This window comes from Enoplosus armatus, chromosome 9 (genome assembly GCF_043641665.1).
Source record: "Enoplosus armatus isolate fEnoArm2 chromosome 9, fEnoArm2.hap1, whole genome shotgun sequence".
NCBI lineage: Eukaryota > Metazoa > Chordata > Actinopteri > Centrarchiformes > Enoplosidae > Enoplosus > Enoplosus armatus.
Genome location: NC_092188.1, coordinates 12,148,647 through 12,162,958, shown reverse-complemented (window position 1 = coordinate 12,162,958; position 14,312 = coordinate 12,148,647). Strand labels below are relative to the sequence as shown.

Here is a 14,312-nt window from a genome sequence, read left to right as displayed (position 1 = left end):
TGCATGTTTTGAAACATGAAATCCATTCATTTCAAACGTGACTGCAGTTAAACGATTTTCTTAATACATAATTCAGTTCCTATGCTATGGGGGGGTGGGGGATACTCCAATAGGTTCTGAAGATAGTTAAAGATGCTTTACAAGTTTCAGTGGACGCATCAAATAACTGAAAAAAGCATGCAAAGACAATTCAATCAAATCTTCTTCCCATTAGATTTCTGCAGCATAAAAGCCTCCAGTATAAGGGGAGGTTCTCTTAGGGTTAATAAATGGACCATAAAACTGTTTAAAACATTTATTTTTAAATATATGGAGCGTTCAGAGGGAATGTGGAGAAATGCTTAACAGTGAATGAGCATTATGAAAACATTTAACAAGTAGAAAACATTCAATAAGTCAGCAGGTTGATGCAATCAAGCAGAATTACAGTTGGAAGACAAACTTGATGGGGGGGGGGGGGGGGGGGGATTAAGATCTCAGAATAAGTCTTTGTGTCTGTATTCAAGCACTAATGTTTAACTTCCTCAAATATTTCTTGCCAAGATGTCCTCCATCTGTTTCACATTTATGCTGGTGAGAAGCACTTTTGCCCCCATGAAGTCCTGACCTTGGAGCCTTTGAGCCATCGCAGCATGCTTCTGTGATTTAAACCGAACCACAGCCTCACCGATACCCTTACCATCACTGTCGTGCAGTAAGATGATGTTATCCTTCTTAAGTTTGTATTTGCGAAAAAGCATTTTTATTTGACTTTTCTGTACATCTGCGTGAATGTTTCGGACAAACAGGCATGTGTGAGCTGCTGGGTCCGGGTTCATGCTTGATGCTCCTGGTGTCTCAACTGGATTGGACTTCCTCTTTCGATTTGGTTTCTTCTTTGTGTCCGTCTTCAGGCCATGCTTAAAGCTCCTGGGGTGGGTTTTGGCCATCATGTCCCTCATCCTCTCCTTGGTGATTGACGACACTTCAATGGCATGAGAGCCCACATGGCAGCCAGTGAGATTCATTGCATAGTCATAATCCTCAGTGCAGTTAAAAAAAAGAAAAGCTGTGTCTGTTCTGTTGCCTTCCTTGTCAAGCAAATGTAGAACGCTTTCATGTTGAATATTTGGACATCCAAACAATTCTTTTATTTCAGTCTTGGTCATCTTTTTGGGTAGATTACTGACCATGACAATGGACTCCATGGTTGTTGAGTCACTATCAGGTCTTGGCTTTTTTGGTGATTTAAAATGCAACCGTTTAACAGGTCGCCTCTTAACCCACAGAGCAGAGGTGGATTTTTGTTTATGGCTGGCAGTTTCCCTTAGGGGGCTTTGCTTGGGTTTCACTCTCTCCCCATCATCCAAAGCATTTTCACATTCTTGCAGTGCACTGGTCCACATCTTCTCCGTTGCTCCACGTACCTCCACACAGATGGGGCCCAGTGACTTTTGGTTGAAGAGAAGGGCATCACATGCATCCTGCATGCTTGCAAACTTCACAAGGCAACCATGGTTAAGTCCCAACTTGATGTTCACTATGGCCTCCTGTACTTTCAACCCTCTGAAAAAATGGCAGATGACCTCTTTTGTGGCTGTGGCTGGCAGTCCAAAGAGCCTGACATACCCTGGCCTTGAGTTCAGAGTTGGCTCTGGCAGCCTCAACTCATCAGACACAACTGTACTGTCAGTCTTTGGAAAATCAACTCTTGACACCGATTCATTGTTTTCTCCTTGATGGGATGACTTGAGACCATGAAGGACAGTACAAACCCCAAGAAGAAAGGCAGTATTGGAGTCAAGTGATTGTGCATTTGAAAGTTGTAGATTTGAAATATCAGGATAAAGAGGCTTTGGCAGATTTGCAGTCCTGGGATCAAGTGGCCATGCAGCAGTAGGTGGTAGATTTGCAGTATTGGGTGTATGAGGCCTCGCATTCAGAGGTAACAGACTTGCATCTTGAGAAGGCCTAGGTCTCTTGACAGTAAGCGGCACGGGGGGAGGTTTCTTTCTCTTTAACAATGACTTTAATTTCTCCTCCAGCTCGTCCATGCTGCTTATGTGTAGAGTCACCTTAGACCCTTTGAGGACTTTTCCAGTGAGCCGCATGGCAAGCTGAGCATCTCTCTCAGTGGTGAAAGCAATAAAAGCCTCTCTGAGACTTCCTCCCACTATGTACACTCCACCATCAGGTATGTGAAGGCATTCAAAGAATGTCCGTATATCTTCAGTACCTGCCTTCACATCAAGGCCTTGCAATCGCAGGATTATGGTCATTTTTCATGCCAGGCCAGGTGGTGTCTGAAAGTAAGACAAGAATGGTGAAAAGAATGGAAAAAATGCAACAACTAGAGTTGTAGGCAGAGGTACTACCACATGATATTCAGCCAGGGAAAACACGTGCGTCATACATGAGCACTGAAAGGAAAATGTGGGAAAAGTTTTCTGTCTCCATGAAACTCGCACAAATACTCACCACGTGTGGGTACAACACTTAATTGTTACCAGGTGAGTTTTGTTAGTGTTGTCGTTGCTGTTGTCCTATTTTAAGTTCACCGTGATTACTTGCTTAAAAATGTGGCGTCCACCCCCTGCCTCCCCACTCGGCTCCAGATTGCGCGTTTCCCCCCCCCCCTTTGCGTCCATTGGCCCGAAATGTGTTTAAGGTGCATTACCGCCACCTACTGGACTGGAGTGCGGGTTACAGTCAGGGCAAAACATCTCTACAGTAACTCCGGTTGGATTTTCTGGCTGAAATACAAGTTACACAGAATTTAATGTCGATCTCTGCAGTAATCAGCACTGCATTATTAACCAACACACGACGACCAAGGGTTTCTCTCTGTTGGGTCTCTTTAAATAATATTAAAAAGAGTCTGGTCTTGACCTGCTCTATACGTAAAGTGCCCTGGGATAACGTCTTTTATGATTTGGCGATATATAAATAAAATTGAATCATAGCCACCAATACAAGCGTGGGCTGTGATCGTAACGTAGCCCTCTCTGTCTGTCTGTCTGTCTGTCTGTATGTATGTCTGTCTGTCTGTTTATGTTTCGCAATATATATTTTTGTGTTGACACTGCACTGTCTAAACAAGGCAAAGAGGTAGAACCTTTATTTTGAAGAGTACGGCGCAAATATAATTGACGGTGCACAGTAGCCAATCAGAAGCAAGGGAGCGTTGAAGGCCCACCCACCAATGAAAACGGAACATTGAGTGGTAAATTAGTTTTGTCAGTAAGAACAGAGAACAAGAAATCGAGCTGACTTTGTGTTTTTTTGTTTTTTTGTCCAAAATTGAAAAAATTAAAAAACGACCTGTTTCTGGTTTCTGTCTGTGTCAAATGCATCGAAAAACAAACGGTTAAAACGTACCTTGGTCTTTATAATAAATTCAAAACTTCAATAATTTCCCTCGGGATAAATAAAATTCCATCTTATCTTATCTAAATGTTTACATTTTAAAATCGTTCTTACTTGATCTCATTACTGATGTGGTTCTCTGTCTCGATGAGTATGCAAACATATTACCGTACTTTGTCACAAGGAAGTGAACACAGCTGCAAGGCTGTCGCTTACGTTTCCTGCTAAAAGCCCCCATGACTCACCCATTCTGTGGAAAATTACTGAAGAATCTTAAGATAAGTAAAAGTAAAAAAAGCTGCTGTTTTATCCCAAATCTTTCATCAGTCAACCCAGAGATGTTCTTCTTCGAATGAGGCTATTTACTAACCGCAACAAAGATTATATATTATATTTCACTAAGATGATCTGAAATGTTTTGTCATTGTGATTATACTTTTGCAGCCTTTGCCTTAGCTTTTAAATTAAAATGGATACATTTTATCAAACACTATATACTGTGTCTCTTCCTTCTAAAATGTCTTGCTTGTAGTCTACAGAACTGCTAACTACTTCCTGTTTTAATAATTTGTGATAAATTGGGATATGGTGTGCTCTAATTAGACTGGTGATGCTTTAGGTGGAATGCTATCTAATGCTGTTGTTAGGTTACTGTATATCTATATGAATGAGTTCCTGGTGTCCTCCTCTATCCAAGTTTTGATAGACTGTGTCCTAATTCAGAGGTACTAAGTCAGAATTACGAGTATGTGTCTTGAAAAGGTCTTCCAGTTTAAAACACATACAGTACAGTAGAACCAGCCTTTTAAACGAAATATGAGGCATCTGCTACAGAAGACTAATTACAGTGCTTTATCACCAGGCCTTTTCTAATTACTGTTAATAAATTATTAACTATTAAATATAAAGTTACAAAAATCTATAAACTCATATTTTAAATTTTTTTTTTATCTTGATGTTTTATTTATTTGGAAATCTATTTTTTACATTATTAAAATATAATATATATTATATTAAAATTGGCTGACATTTAACCAGCAAAACTTTTTGCGACGCAAACATACATTTAGTCTCAACGTCATCACGCAGGATGAATAGGATTGTGGGTAAAAAGGAAGACCGTTGTTTACCATGGCGACGGGGACGCTACCGTTTGCTGTTAACAGATACAAAGTGCCTTTAACGTTGTTTCTTTTAATATTCGCAGACGTAATTAAATGCCAGCAGTTTATCATCTCATTTAAGGCTCCTACAAACTGTAGTGTGGAAGAATTTTTCGATATCTCTAGTCTCTCGTGTGTGAGGTGCGGTCCAAATCAGCGACGCAGCACAACAGGTCAGTTACCATCAACACGACATCACAGCAGCTGATTTACTGACGCTACTCTGACAACAAAGGTGTCATTAGTCTTATTGTAAAACAAATTAACTTAAACTGTGAGGTGGTCAGCCACGCACGACGCAAAGGAACTACGAAGAGCTGGGTAACAGTTAGCTAACAAATTAGCAAATGGCTAAGACACGCACAGAATCAGTTCTGTGGTGGATTTTCCCCTTCGTCTTCTCTGCGGCTGGTCAATGCAGAATAAAAGTACTATTTTAAAATATTAATAAATTGAGTGAAGTACCACTACCCTCACTACGAGTGACTGGAAACAGCAGAGCACAGATTCAGACAGAGACTAAGCGTAAATTCAGTTCACGCAGGTTTATTTGCACCAATGCAGAGTACAAGCAAACCGTGTTGTCTCGAACCAACAAACAAAGAAGAGGTGCAAGGTTTTATCCCTGAGTTTGGCTGTTGGCAGTCACGTCTCGTCTCGTCCCATTGGCTTATTGATAACACAGAACCAGCTTTCCCACCGTCTCATACTATACAACTGTCCTTGGAGGAATATTTTTAATCTTCCACATAGTTCGTTATTCCCCCTGAATTTGCCAGGTCATGGTGACCGCCAACGTGAATACTATCATCCCTCGAGATTAGGCTCGAGTCACTCCCTGCCCATGGGAACAATGGTGTCTGACCAGCACATGTGCACCTGCTAAAGCCTCCCACCCAGATCTCAGGCTAGTCACTTAGTTTCAGTAATTAGATGGATAGCAGGTGAGACAGTGTCATGTTATGCTTACTATATCGTGAAATACCGGGTGAGTTCACACAGTTACAGCCCCATGAGGATAACAAATTTTTTCAGCCAAAATAGACTTCAAGGTTCTTCTTCCCTGACCCATCCTTTCCTTGACCTTGAAGCTGGACTACACTTAGCCATACTGCCTGCCAATTGATTTCCTTGCTCAGGCGACCACACCCTGTTGTATTGTTTCCCCATGCAGTTGGACTGTGTGTGTGCAGCAACTGGTTACAAGGAGTATACGCAGAGTACAAACTGAGTTTAAGCTGGGAGAATATACTTGTGCTTTAACTAATTAAACCATAAAACTGCAAAATCATAAGCTTAAGTAAAGTAAAGTCTATGAAGTCTATGAAATGTCAGAAAATAGTGAAAATTGCCCCTCACAGTTTTTTCAAAGCGATATCATTAAAAAAGATATTCAGTTTCACGTAAGCCAAAGAAAATCAGCAAATTCTCATATTTGCATATTTGCCCTAAATGTATCCTCACTGCCTCTGACAACACAGCTTGGTGTTCTTGCTGGAATAAACATACAAGTATACTAATACTGCAAAAGGAATGCTGCTTTGAAAGTAATGAACAGGTGATTATAGCGGTTATCTATGCACTCTAGTTCTTTAAATGCGGAACACTTAATTACTGAGTTTGCTAGAGCTATGACTAAGCATTTAAAAAATGTAAAATACTGTGAAGGAAATGTTTTCCACCCAAAACACCTTCAAACCAATTTTCAAGCGCAGATTGTTACCCTCAAACCCTGTAAAATTCTTGAAATGTCCCAGGAGGAGTTAAGCTAGAAATCAGTTCAAAGGCAGGGAAAAGCAAAGTCGGATCATATAAAAGCATGTAGCAGACACAGAAGTTGGTACCTGCATGTAAGAACATGTAATAGTTTCTTTTTTAACTAATGATTATTGCTTATTTGGTAAATGAAACTCCATGTTTCTAAGCTAGAGATGTGTTACATCTCTCGCATACTGTTTTCATTTATCAAACAACAAATAATAAGTAATTACTTATCAGAGAGTAAAATGTACAGTATAACTTAGATAAAGTATTAGCTTTAGAGAGAGCATGAAAGATTTTCTGACCTGCTCAAACAAACTAACCTGCAAGGGTGAAATCAAATTCAGATCAGAATCAGAGACCAGCCCAGTGTCTGTCACTTTTACTTCTCCTTCACGTGTGTCTGGAGTCAAAGTACAATTTATGCATCTCTATAAACAGCTGGTTGTCAATGCAAATATATTAGATTTGAGAAAAGGGAAGTTGAGCAGTAAAAAGTTTTACACTACTCTTACAGTGTTCACATCCAGTATATCCATATCCAGCACACAGAGCATGCACCAACCCGTATGTGTTCTGTCTTACTCTTGGTGCTGCAGTTGAGATTTGTTAATTAACTAATATCTCAGAATTCAACACTGTACAACATCCTCTGTTCCCACTAACTTTGCACTGATTTCTGTCTTCTTTTGCAGGTCTGAGCTGCATTTGCAAAACTGGCTACCAAACTCTCACCACCGATAAGGCGGCCATTACTTGTCAGCAATGTCCCATTGAAAAGCCTGTATGTGTAATTTATACTGCAGATAATGCATCTCACACTCTCCACAAAATTTCTAATACCATTTATAAAAATGCTTTCATGACAAGTTGTCTTTCCTTACAGGCGGTAACTAAAAGTGGGTTTGGGTGTATTCGCTGTCCGGGCAGTCTCAGCGATGAGGGGAAGTGCCAGTGCCCAGCAGGCAATGTCCTGGGTGAGTGACCAATGACAGGACTCATTTATGAACTGCAAGAATGCATTTAACAAACAGTCTTTAATGTTGAATGTGCTTGCTGCAAATTTAATTTGATGATTGTACTTTATGTATAAATGGTTGTGGGCTGTTTTTTCCAGTGGAGAGAGATGTCAATGGAAACCTTCTGGATGAGGCCAGATGTGAAACGTGTAATGGAAACGCCCCTGCTTTGTCCGTACCAAACAGCAGTGGAGACAGGTACTTAGCAATACCATACAGCCGTACCTTTTAGAAATGTTCATTGGCCAGAAATGTTCAATCTAATCTTGAACAGTAAATTGACACAGTGGCACTGTTCCAACTATCTAACTGGAATATCAACATTTCACACTCACAATATAAAATATGATTGTCAGGAAAAGCTAAAAAGCAAATACAGACAGTGCTGTTCTGTGAAATGTGTTACCTTTTACATTAAAGACTGCCTTATGGTTGTTCTACCTCTCATATCCTCTCATATCTACTCTCGTATCTTCCCCGTCTTCATCCCTCTGTGCATCTCGTAAGCACTAGCCCATGACCTTCATCATTTAGTTCTGACAAATGGCTCATACCTGCTTACTCTTTCTTAGCACCATTGGTTGTAGTGCTGTCAGAGTATGAGGAAAGGGTGACTTGATTCCAGGTTTTCTTTGTATAGTATGTAAGGGATGGAACAGTCTCCAAAATTGTCTTTCAGGTGTGAGAGATGTCAGGCCTCCTTCATTAACACCTCCTGTGTGTGTAACCCTCCTAATGTCCTGGTGAGTTGACACACCATTCAGTAACAGACTTACAGAATACATGTATCATCAACGGTTGGTATGTGATTTTTTTCAGGCAGGAGGATTATGTTTCCCTCCAGGCAGCCTCTCCACCAATGTGAATCCTAGTGTCAACTATGCTCAGTTGGTGAGTCTCCTCCTCTCTCACTAATTGTATTTATTTTGATAGATGCGAATTCATTTTTGTTGTCTGTTTTGTTCCCCTTGCAGAAGTTCAGTGTCCAGTCTGCCTGGTTCGTCAAAAACCTATACTCCTCATCAGCCGCCTGCCTTGTAATTGGAATTTTCTTTATCTAACAACATAGGTAGCTAGCTGTATCATAGAGATTCAATATAGCCAACTTTTAATTGATGCCAAAAGGCATCTAATAAATATGCATATGCAATGTAAGTATGCAAAAAGTATTGTCTTCTTGTTGAAACAGCTCTTAAAACATATGCAATGTGCTGCTCAGTGAGATTGTAGCTCATAGTGACACCATAGTGTTATGAGGAGGTGATTTTTCTTAAACATTGTGTGTGTGTTTTAACTGCTATGCATAAACAAGTTGTGTGGTTACAGGTCTTCTCCAACCTGACGGCGTGCCAGGCTCTCGGGAACATGTGTGTGATGAACATGCACTCCTTCAGTGGCGTGTCCACTGATGCCTGTGGACTCTTCAACACCATCTTCAGATCTAGGGCTGCTTTGAGCTCAACTCAAGACATTTCCTACTGGTAATCAACACCATCATGGTCATATATGTTATTATGTTGTGCTATCTTAGCAGATTACATACATCCTTGCATATACTGTAATTTAGTTTCACCCAGAGTGGACAGTAAGCACTTTGGTCACTCTGTCTCCAGGAGAGTTAATCTGCCTTGGCTTTACTATGGAGACGAACCAGGACTGGCCAGTCGAGTGCTTCAGACCGATCCTGTTCCCGTTGGGTTCAGTTTCAGAGGAAGATACAAGGTGATAAACATGAATCATCTTCCAGTTAACACAATGAAAAATATCAAAGAAAGAATAGAACTATATTGAGCAAGAAACCTGAAATGGCACCAAAAATGTTCTTCTGTTTATGTGACAGAACACTGACATTAAGCTGCTTGCTGCAGTCTATAATATCAGAGGAGAGTTCCTAAGATGGGAACAAGTAGGAGGAGGTAATCTCCAGGTAAGATGTCAAATGACTGATGATAAAATTGGATATTTAGTCTGAATACACAAAAGAATTGTAACTTATTATAAAATGTATATAGAGCTGGTTGGTGGTAGGGCCAAATCCCAAGCATTGTTACCCACCACTCTTTTGCATGTTAACAACACAAATGTATCAGTTGTTACAATTGATTAAATTAAGCAATTTTTCATGTTAATGACTCCAGGAAAAACATATAGGAACCTGGTAAATACTTTGCATAACGTCTCTTCTTCTCTTCCTCTCTTAGCTTTGTCCAGAAACAACCACCAAACAGGCAGCAGCCTTCAGCTTTGGAACCGCTTACCAACAAAGTGTGAGGGTTTCTTCTTTCATTCAACTCAGACTGTGCACAAACTTTCTTGCAATACCCAGTTGTATTATAAGCTGTGTGTGTGTGTGTGTGTGTGTGTGTGTGTGTGTGTGTGTGTGTGTGTGTGTGTGTGTGTGTGTGTGTGTGTGTGTGTGTGTGTGTGTGTGTGTGTGTGTGTGCGCGCGTGTGCGCATGTGTGTGTGTGTGTAGTGTGATCTTTCAGTCAAAGAGCTGTTGGATACCCATCCCGAGCCGTTGTTCTATGATGTATATATGGATCTTGGTGGAGGAGAGAACAGAAAACTTCTCCCCCTGCCTACACTAGTCTATAACCAGCAATACAATGGACGGTTCATCAACCAAGGTGGAATTTTATTTTTTAGAGTGTGTGTTTGTGTGTCTGTGTGTGTGTGTGCATTGCTTTAATATATATTAGTCTTTGTACAGAGAGCATGAAGAACTGGTACTTGTCTCGACGAATGTTTCTTGTCGACACGCTGAGTGGAAGAGAGAAGAGCATGAGCTCCCTGCCTAAAGTCATCCGTGTTGCCAGCAGTGTCAAAATAAGGTGAGTTCCCAATGTGCACACCACCATCATATAAAAAAAAAGAAAGTGAAAGCTTCCTCTAGTAACTGCTCTGTGAAGTGGTGATGTCTTTGATCAATCGTGTGTGTTTGGTAGGTTCCAGCTGGTTCCACGAACCCAGGAGGGACAGGTATTTCCCCCTCTAATGACTGTGACCTACAGAGACGTTCCCGTCACGGATATCAATACCCAAACTGTGTCTGTGAGTAGGGCAAACATACACAGACACACATATGTTTGTCTTTCTGTAGTTGTGTAATTTATCTGGCTTATGTGTTGCACTCGTTTATCTGTTTCTAGACAACGTTCGCTATGGAGTATGAGATGGATCAGAATGAGGCTCGCGTAAAAACAGATGTGAGTAGAAGCATGAATGAAACGTTTATTGTTAAGTGATCTAATATGACAGAAACAGAGATATTCCTGTGTATGGCTGATACTTTTCAGTGTTTATGTCACAGCACACAGTGCTTTAGTGTCACCTGTCGTTTCTGATTTTTTTTGTGTGCGCAGACGGCTCTCGGTGTGATGGGTGGTGTGGCCGTGCTCTACTCTCTTCTGAAGACAGTCAGCTGGAAGAGGAGGATCGCCTCTCCACTCATTGATGTGGAGGTACCGCGTCTTTAACATGTCATTATTTATGCCAATTCAATCCATATGTTGGTGTAAAGCTTGGAAGTAACGTTGGTCTCTCCCTCCTTCTGCCTCAGACTATGCTGAAGTTTTTGTTGTTTTATGCCGGAGATCTGGCCAATGTTTTCTTCGCTGTCACTGTGGGAACTGGACTTTACTGGCTCATCTTTTACAAGGTTTGTCTAATTCCTTGGGGACCTGTTTTCATACTTGATTGGTCTTTAACGTTCTCCTTTGTGTAGCTTTTTCCTTTGAGCCCCTTTTTTACTTTAACTTTATTTCTTTTCCAAACACAAAGTGTTTCTTTTGTTTTGCATTTGCACTTTAAACATTTCTTTCCTTCTCTGCACTCTTTAGACGTTAAAGGCAAGTCTTTACTTTCTTACTTTCTTCTTAATGCATAGATTTAGGTGTGATTATTATTGGCTGCTTTCTGGGATTCATTTGTGTATGTGTGTGTTCAGGCCCAACAGTTTGTGTCAGTGCTGTTACCACTTCCTGCTCAGGAGGAGCAGTTTGTGACGTACATCAGTTGTGCTTTCGCTCTCAAGGTTAGACACCTACTGAACACATGTAAAAATGAGCAGTATTGTTTTTGAAAGCTAGATGGTGTGCTCCTTTCAGGAGTTTTGAAAGGTTATTGTTTTGTGTTTTTGTGTCCAGGCTGTGCAGTTTCTCCACAAGCTGATGCTTCAGGTGTCAGTTGATGTTTTCTTTATTGACTGGGAGAGGCCACGAAGCAAAGCTAGCAGGACTGTGCACGGTATAAACATATGTACTCTGAGCTTATATTAAGAAGTAATTATCCAGCTGCTTTATTTCATTCATACATTTGCTGCTGTTTCAGCTACTGGCGAGCTGAAACGTGACCCCTCTCCAGTCAGCATCTGGAGGACCTACTTTGTGGCCAATGAATGGAACGAGATCCAGACTATCCGCAAGATCAGCCCAACTTTTCAGATCATGGCTGTGCTCTTCTTTCTTGAAGTACATCTTACACCAACACATAGGCTGTGTTCTTTTTTGCAGCTTTTGCTCTGTCCCTTTTCCTCATTGTTGACATGTCACCATGTATTGTTCAGGTGCTGGGTTTCTCTAACCTGGCCCTGAGGGACCCCTGGCCAACATTAGAGCGCTCCTCACAGGCGTACACCCCTTCATACAGCCTGATGCTGCGCTACGGTCTGGCAGCCACACTGTGGCTCTGCATTGGACTTCTTCAGGTGAAACTGCCACCATTCACTCTTTTCTCTTCATTCCGTCACTTCCCTTTAAACTCTCTGCTCTTGAGTGTGGGGAGCTCCTTTTAAAAGATAATCATTTGTCCCTACAGGTGATTTTCTTCACTGTGTTTCATGAGCACTTTGTGGAGGACAAAATCCGTCAGTTTGTAGATCTCTGCTCCATCAGTAATGTAAGTAGCGATGTGTATGTTATATTTTAAACAATTTAAAACAATGTTTAATGTGTTACATAAGGGTATGTTGTCCGTGTTTCTATATAGATTTCTGTGCTGCTGTTATCTCATCGTTGTTTTGGCTACTACATCCACGGGCGTTCAGTACATGGGCATGCAGATACAAACATGGAGGAAATGAACAACAATCTGAAGAGAGAAGGTGTATGTACACCGACAGACTACATGTTGTGTTAGTAGTTGTAGCATATTTATGACATTATTGATTTCACATTAAATCCATCGTCTTTCTTTCTTCCTCGCTGTCTTTTACTGTCTCAAGGAGTCCCTGTGTGGTCAGAGAGGTCTACTTCCCAACACAGAGGTTCAGACCTTTCAGGTGTCTCTTACCAACCGTCTGCGGTCGCAGTATGACAGGATACGGGAGCCGCTCAGCAGGGTGTGTGCTTTCTCCGTAGTGTTTGTAATTGATAAAACTATAAATCATTAAACAAAAAGAAAAATGAATTTCTATTTTCAATTGAAATGCTTGTCTCCTTTACTGCAGAGGAGCGGGCCGTCACGGCTGATGGACGCATGCTTGGCTAACCAGTTTGAACAGAACACCAGAGCCTACCACACCATGAACCACTTCCTGGGATCCATTATAGACCATGTTAGTGCAAATGCACATGAATGAACTCACACAAGCACACTGAACCCAGCAGAGTTCTATGTGACCTGATTGTATATCCATTTATCTGTTTTAATGTAAAGTATATGAGTTGTTTTCCTTGACCTGAAATATTTTGTATAGACTAGCTTCTTCTGTCTCTCATGTTGCATTATTCACCTCAGGCCCACCCCGACATGGACTACATAGTGAAGGACAAGCTGATGTTTGAGAGGGTCATAGGGATGGAGTTCCTTGAACCCAGTGAAAAAAGCATCTTTTACAATGGTAATGACCTCTTGGCCCAGACAGGCTGTACGTTTCTGTTTGTATATACATGTATGTGTGTATATATGTGTGTGTGTGTATATAATGTCTGTTTGCATTTCTCACTGCAGATGAGGCCCACTCCTTCAGCGATGTGCTGTTCTATGGAAATGAGGCCACACTGCTGATCTTTGACACTTTGTTCTTCTGTGTCGTCGACCTTGGGTCTCAGAGCTTTGTGCTTGCAGCCGTGCTTACATACGTACAGCAAATGGTCAGTATGTGATGTGTATACAGTATGTTGCCTTCACCGTGCTAAAAAGGACAAGTATTGAAAACCATCTCATTCATTACAGATATTTCGCTTGATCCGTAACACCCTCGGAAGGAAGAACCTTGTCAACAAGACCCTGGTGGATGAGAGATTTCTGATATGAAATTCCCTGCAAAGTAATTGTTGTAATTCAGTGTTGTTTAGTGGCATTTCTCTTAAAGATGTTTACAGTTTACAGCTTGTACAGCTCTTTTTTGTACTTTTCTTAACATATACAGTATTTTTACTGCTGCTTCATGATGTAAATATCATAATTTTTGTAAAGATTTTGATGTTTTTGATTAAAATGTTTTGATATGAAGACAGCCATGTTTTGGAGTCATTTTAATAAAACACAGTTGAGTCGAGTCACCTTGAAACAGAAAGAAAGGGTTTGACTTTTCAGTGGGAACATACTAAGGAGGCCGGCATCTCTCTGTTTTTACATCTAAAAAGCACCAAAATGTTAAAACCACTTGTCTTCATAGCTATTTGTTTCTGCAAAAATGTAAACCTTAATGTATATAGTTTATAGAAATATTTAGTATTCCTATGTGTGGTTTGTTTGCACAGCTGAGTCATTATTTAGGAATGTCTCTTGTGCCTTGAGGCTTTTGTGTCTGTTCAGATTTCAGCACGGTGCTCCTAAAAAAGCAGATATTTTCTTTGTGACTGATTACAATTTTCAGCTGTTTTCAAAGCCTTCCTGCCCTTTAATGGTAAATAATGGGACCAAAGAAATGATATATAAAAATGTGGATAAGATATTAATAAGAATAGATGAGATGCCTTTCAGTGTTGCAGATTGCAGAAAGAGTTTTCACAGTATTATTGTCACATTAACATTAAATGTTCCTCTGGACCTCTATCTCTTCAAATATCTGCTTGTGGG

The 14,312-nt window shown here is 40.7% G+C and overlaps 2 protein-coding genes across 2 annotated transcripts; one reads left to right on the top strand and one right to left on the bottom strand.

The window, feature by feature from the left end:
* Positions 1–473: 473 nt before the first annotated feature.
* Positions 474–2,258, bottom strand: rbm12ba (RNA binding motif protein 12Ba). The gene has a single exon (XM_070911844.1). The coding sequence runs from the start codon at positions 2,256–2,258 to the stop codon at positions 525–527; it is 1,734 nt and encodes a 577-aa protein (XP_070767945.1). The 3' UTR covers positions 474–524.
* A 2,218-nt stretch (positions 2,259–4,476) lies between these two features.
* On the top strand, positions 4,477–13,672 carry tmem67 (transmembrane protein 67). The gene is made up of 28 exons (XM_070911842.1): positions 4,477–4,681; positions 6,965–7,053; positions 7,156–7,246; positions 7,387–7,486; positions 7,968–8,031; positions 8,108–8,179; positions 8,263–8,325; positions 8,615–8,769; positions 8,902–9,010; positions 9,129–9,215; positions 9,490–9,555; positions 9,763–9,916; positions 10,000–10,120; positions 10,235–10,340; positions 10,439–10,495; positions 10,652–10,750; positions 10,849–10,947; positions 11,236–11,322; positions 11,435–11,534; positions 11,619–11,758; positions 11,854–11,994; positions 12,105–12,185; positions 12,276–12,392; positions 12,511–12,627; positions 12,736–12,843; positions 13,026–13,128; positions 13,239–13,381; positions 13,464–13,672. Exons 1-28 carry the CDS (start codon positions 4,477–4,479, stop codon positions 13,542–13,544), a joined length of 2,955 nt encoding a protein of 984 aa, XP_070767943.1. The 3' UTR covers positions 13,545–13,672.
* Positions 13,673–14,312: the final 640 nt, after the last annotated feature.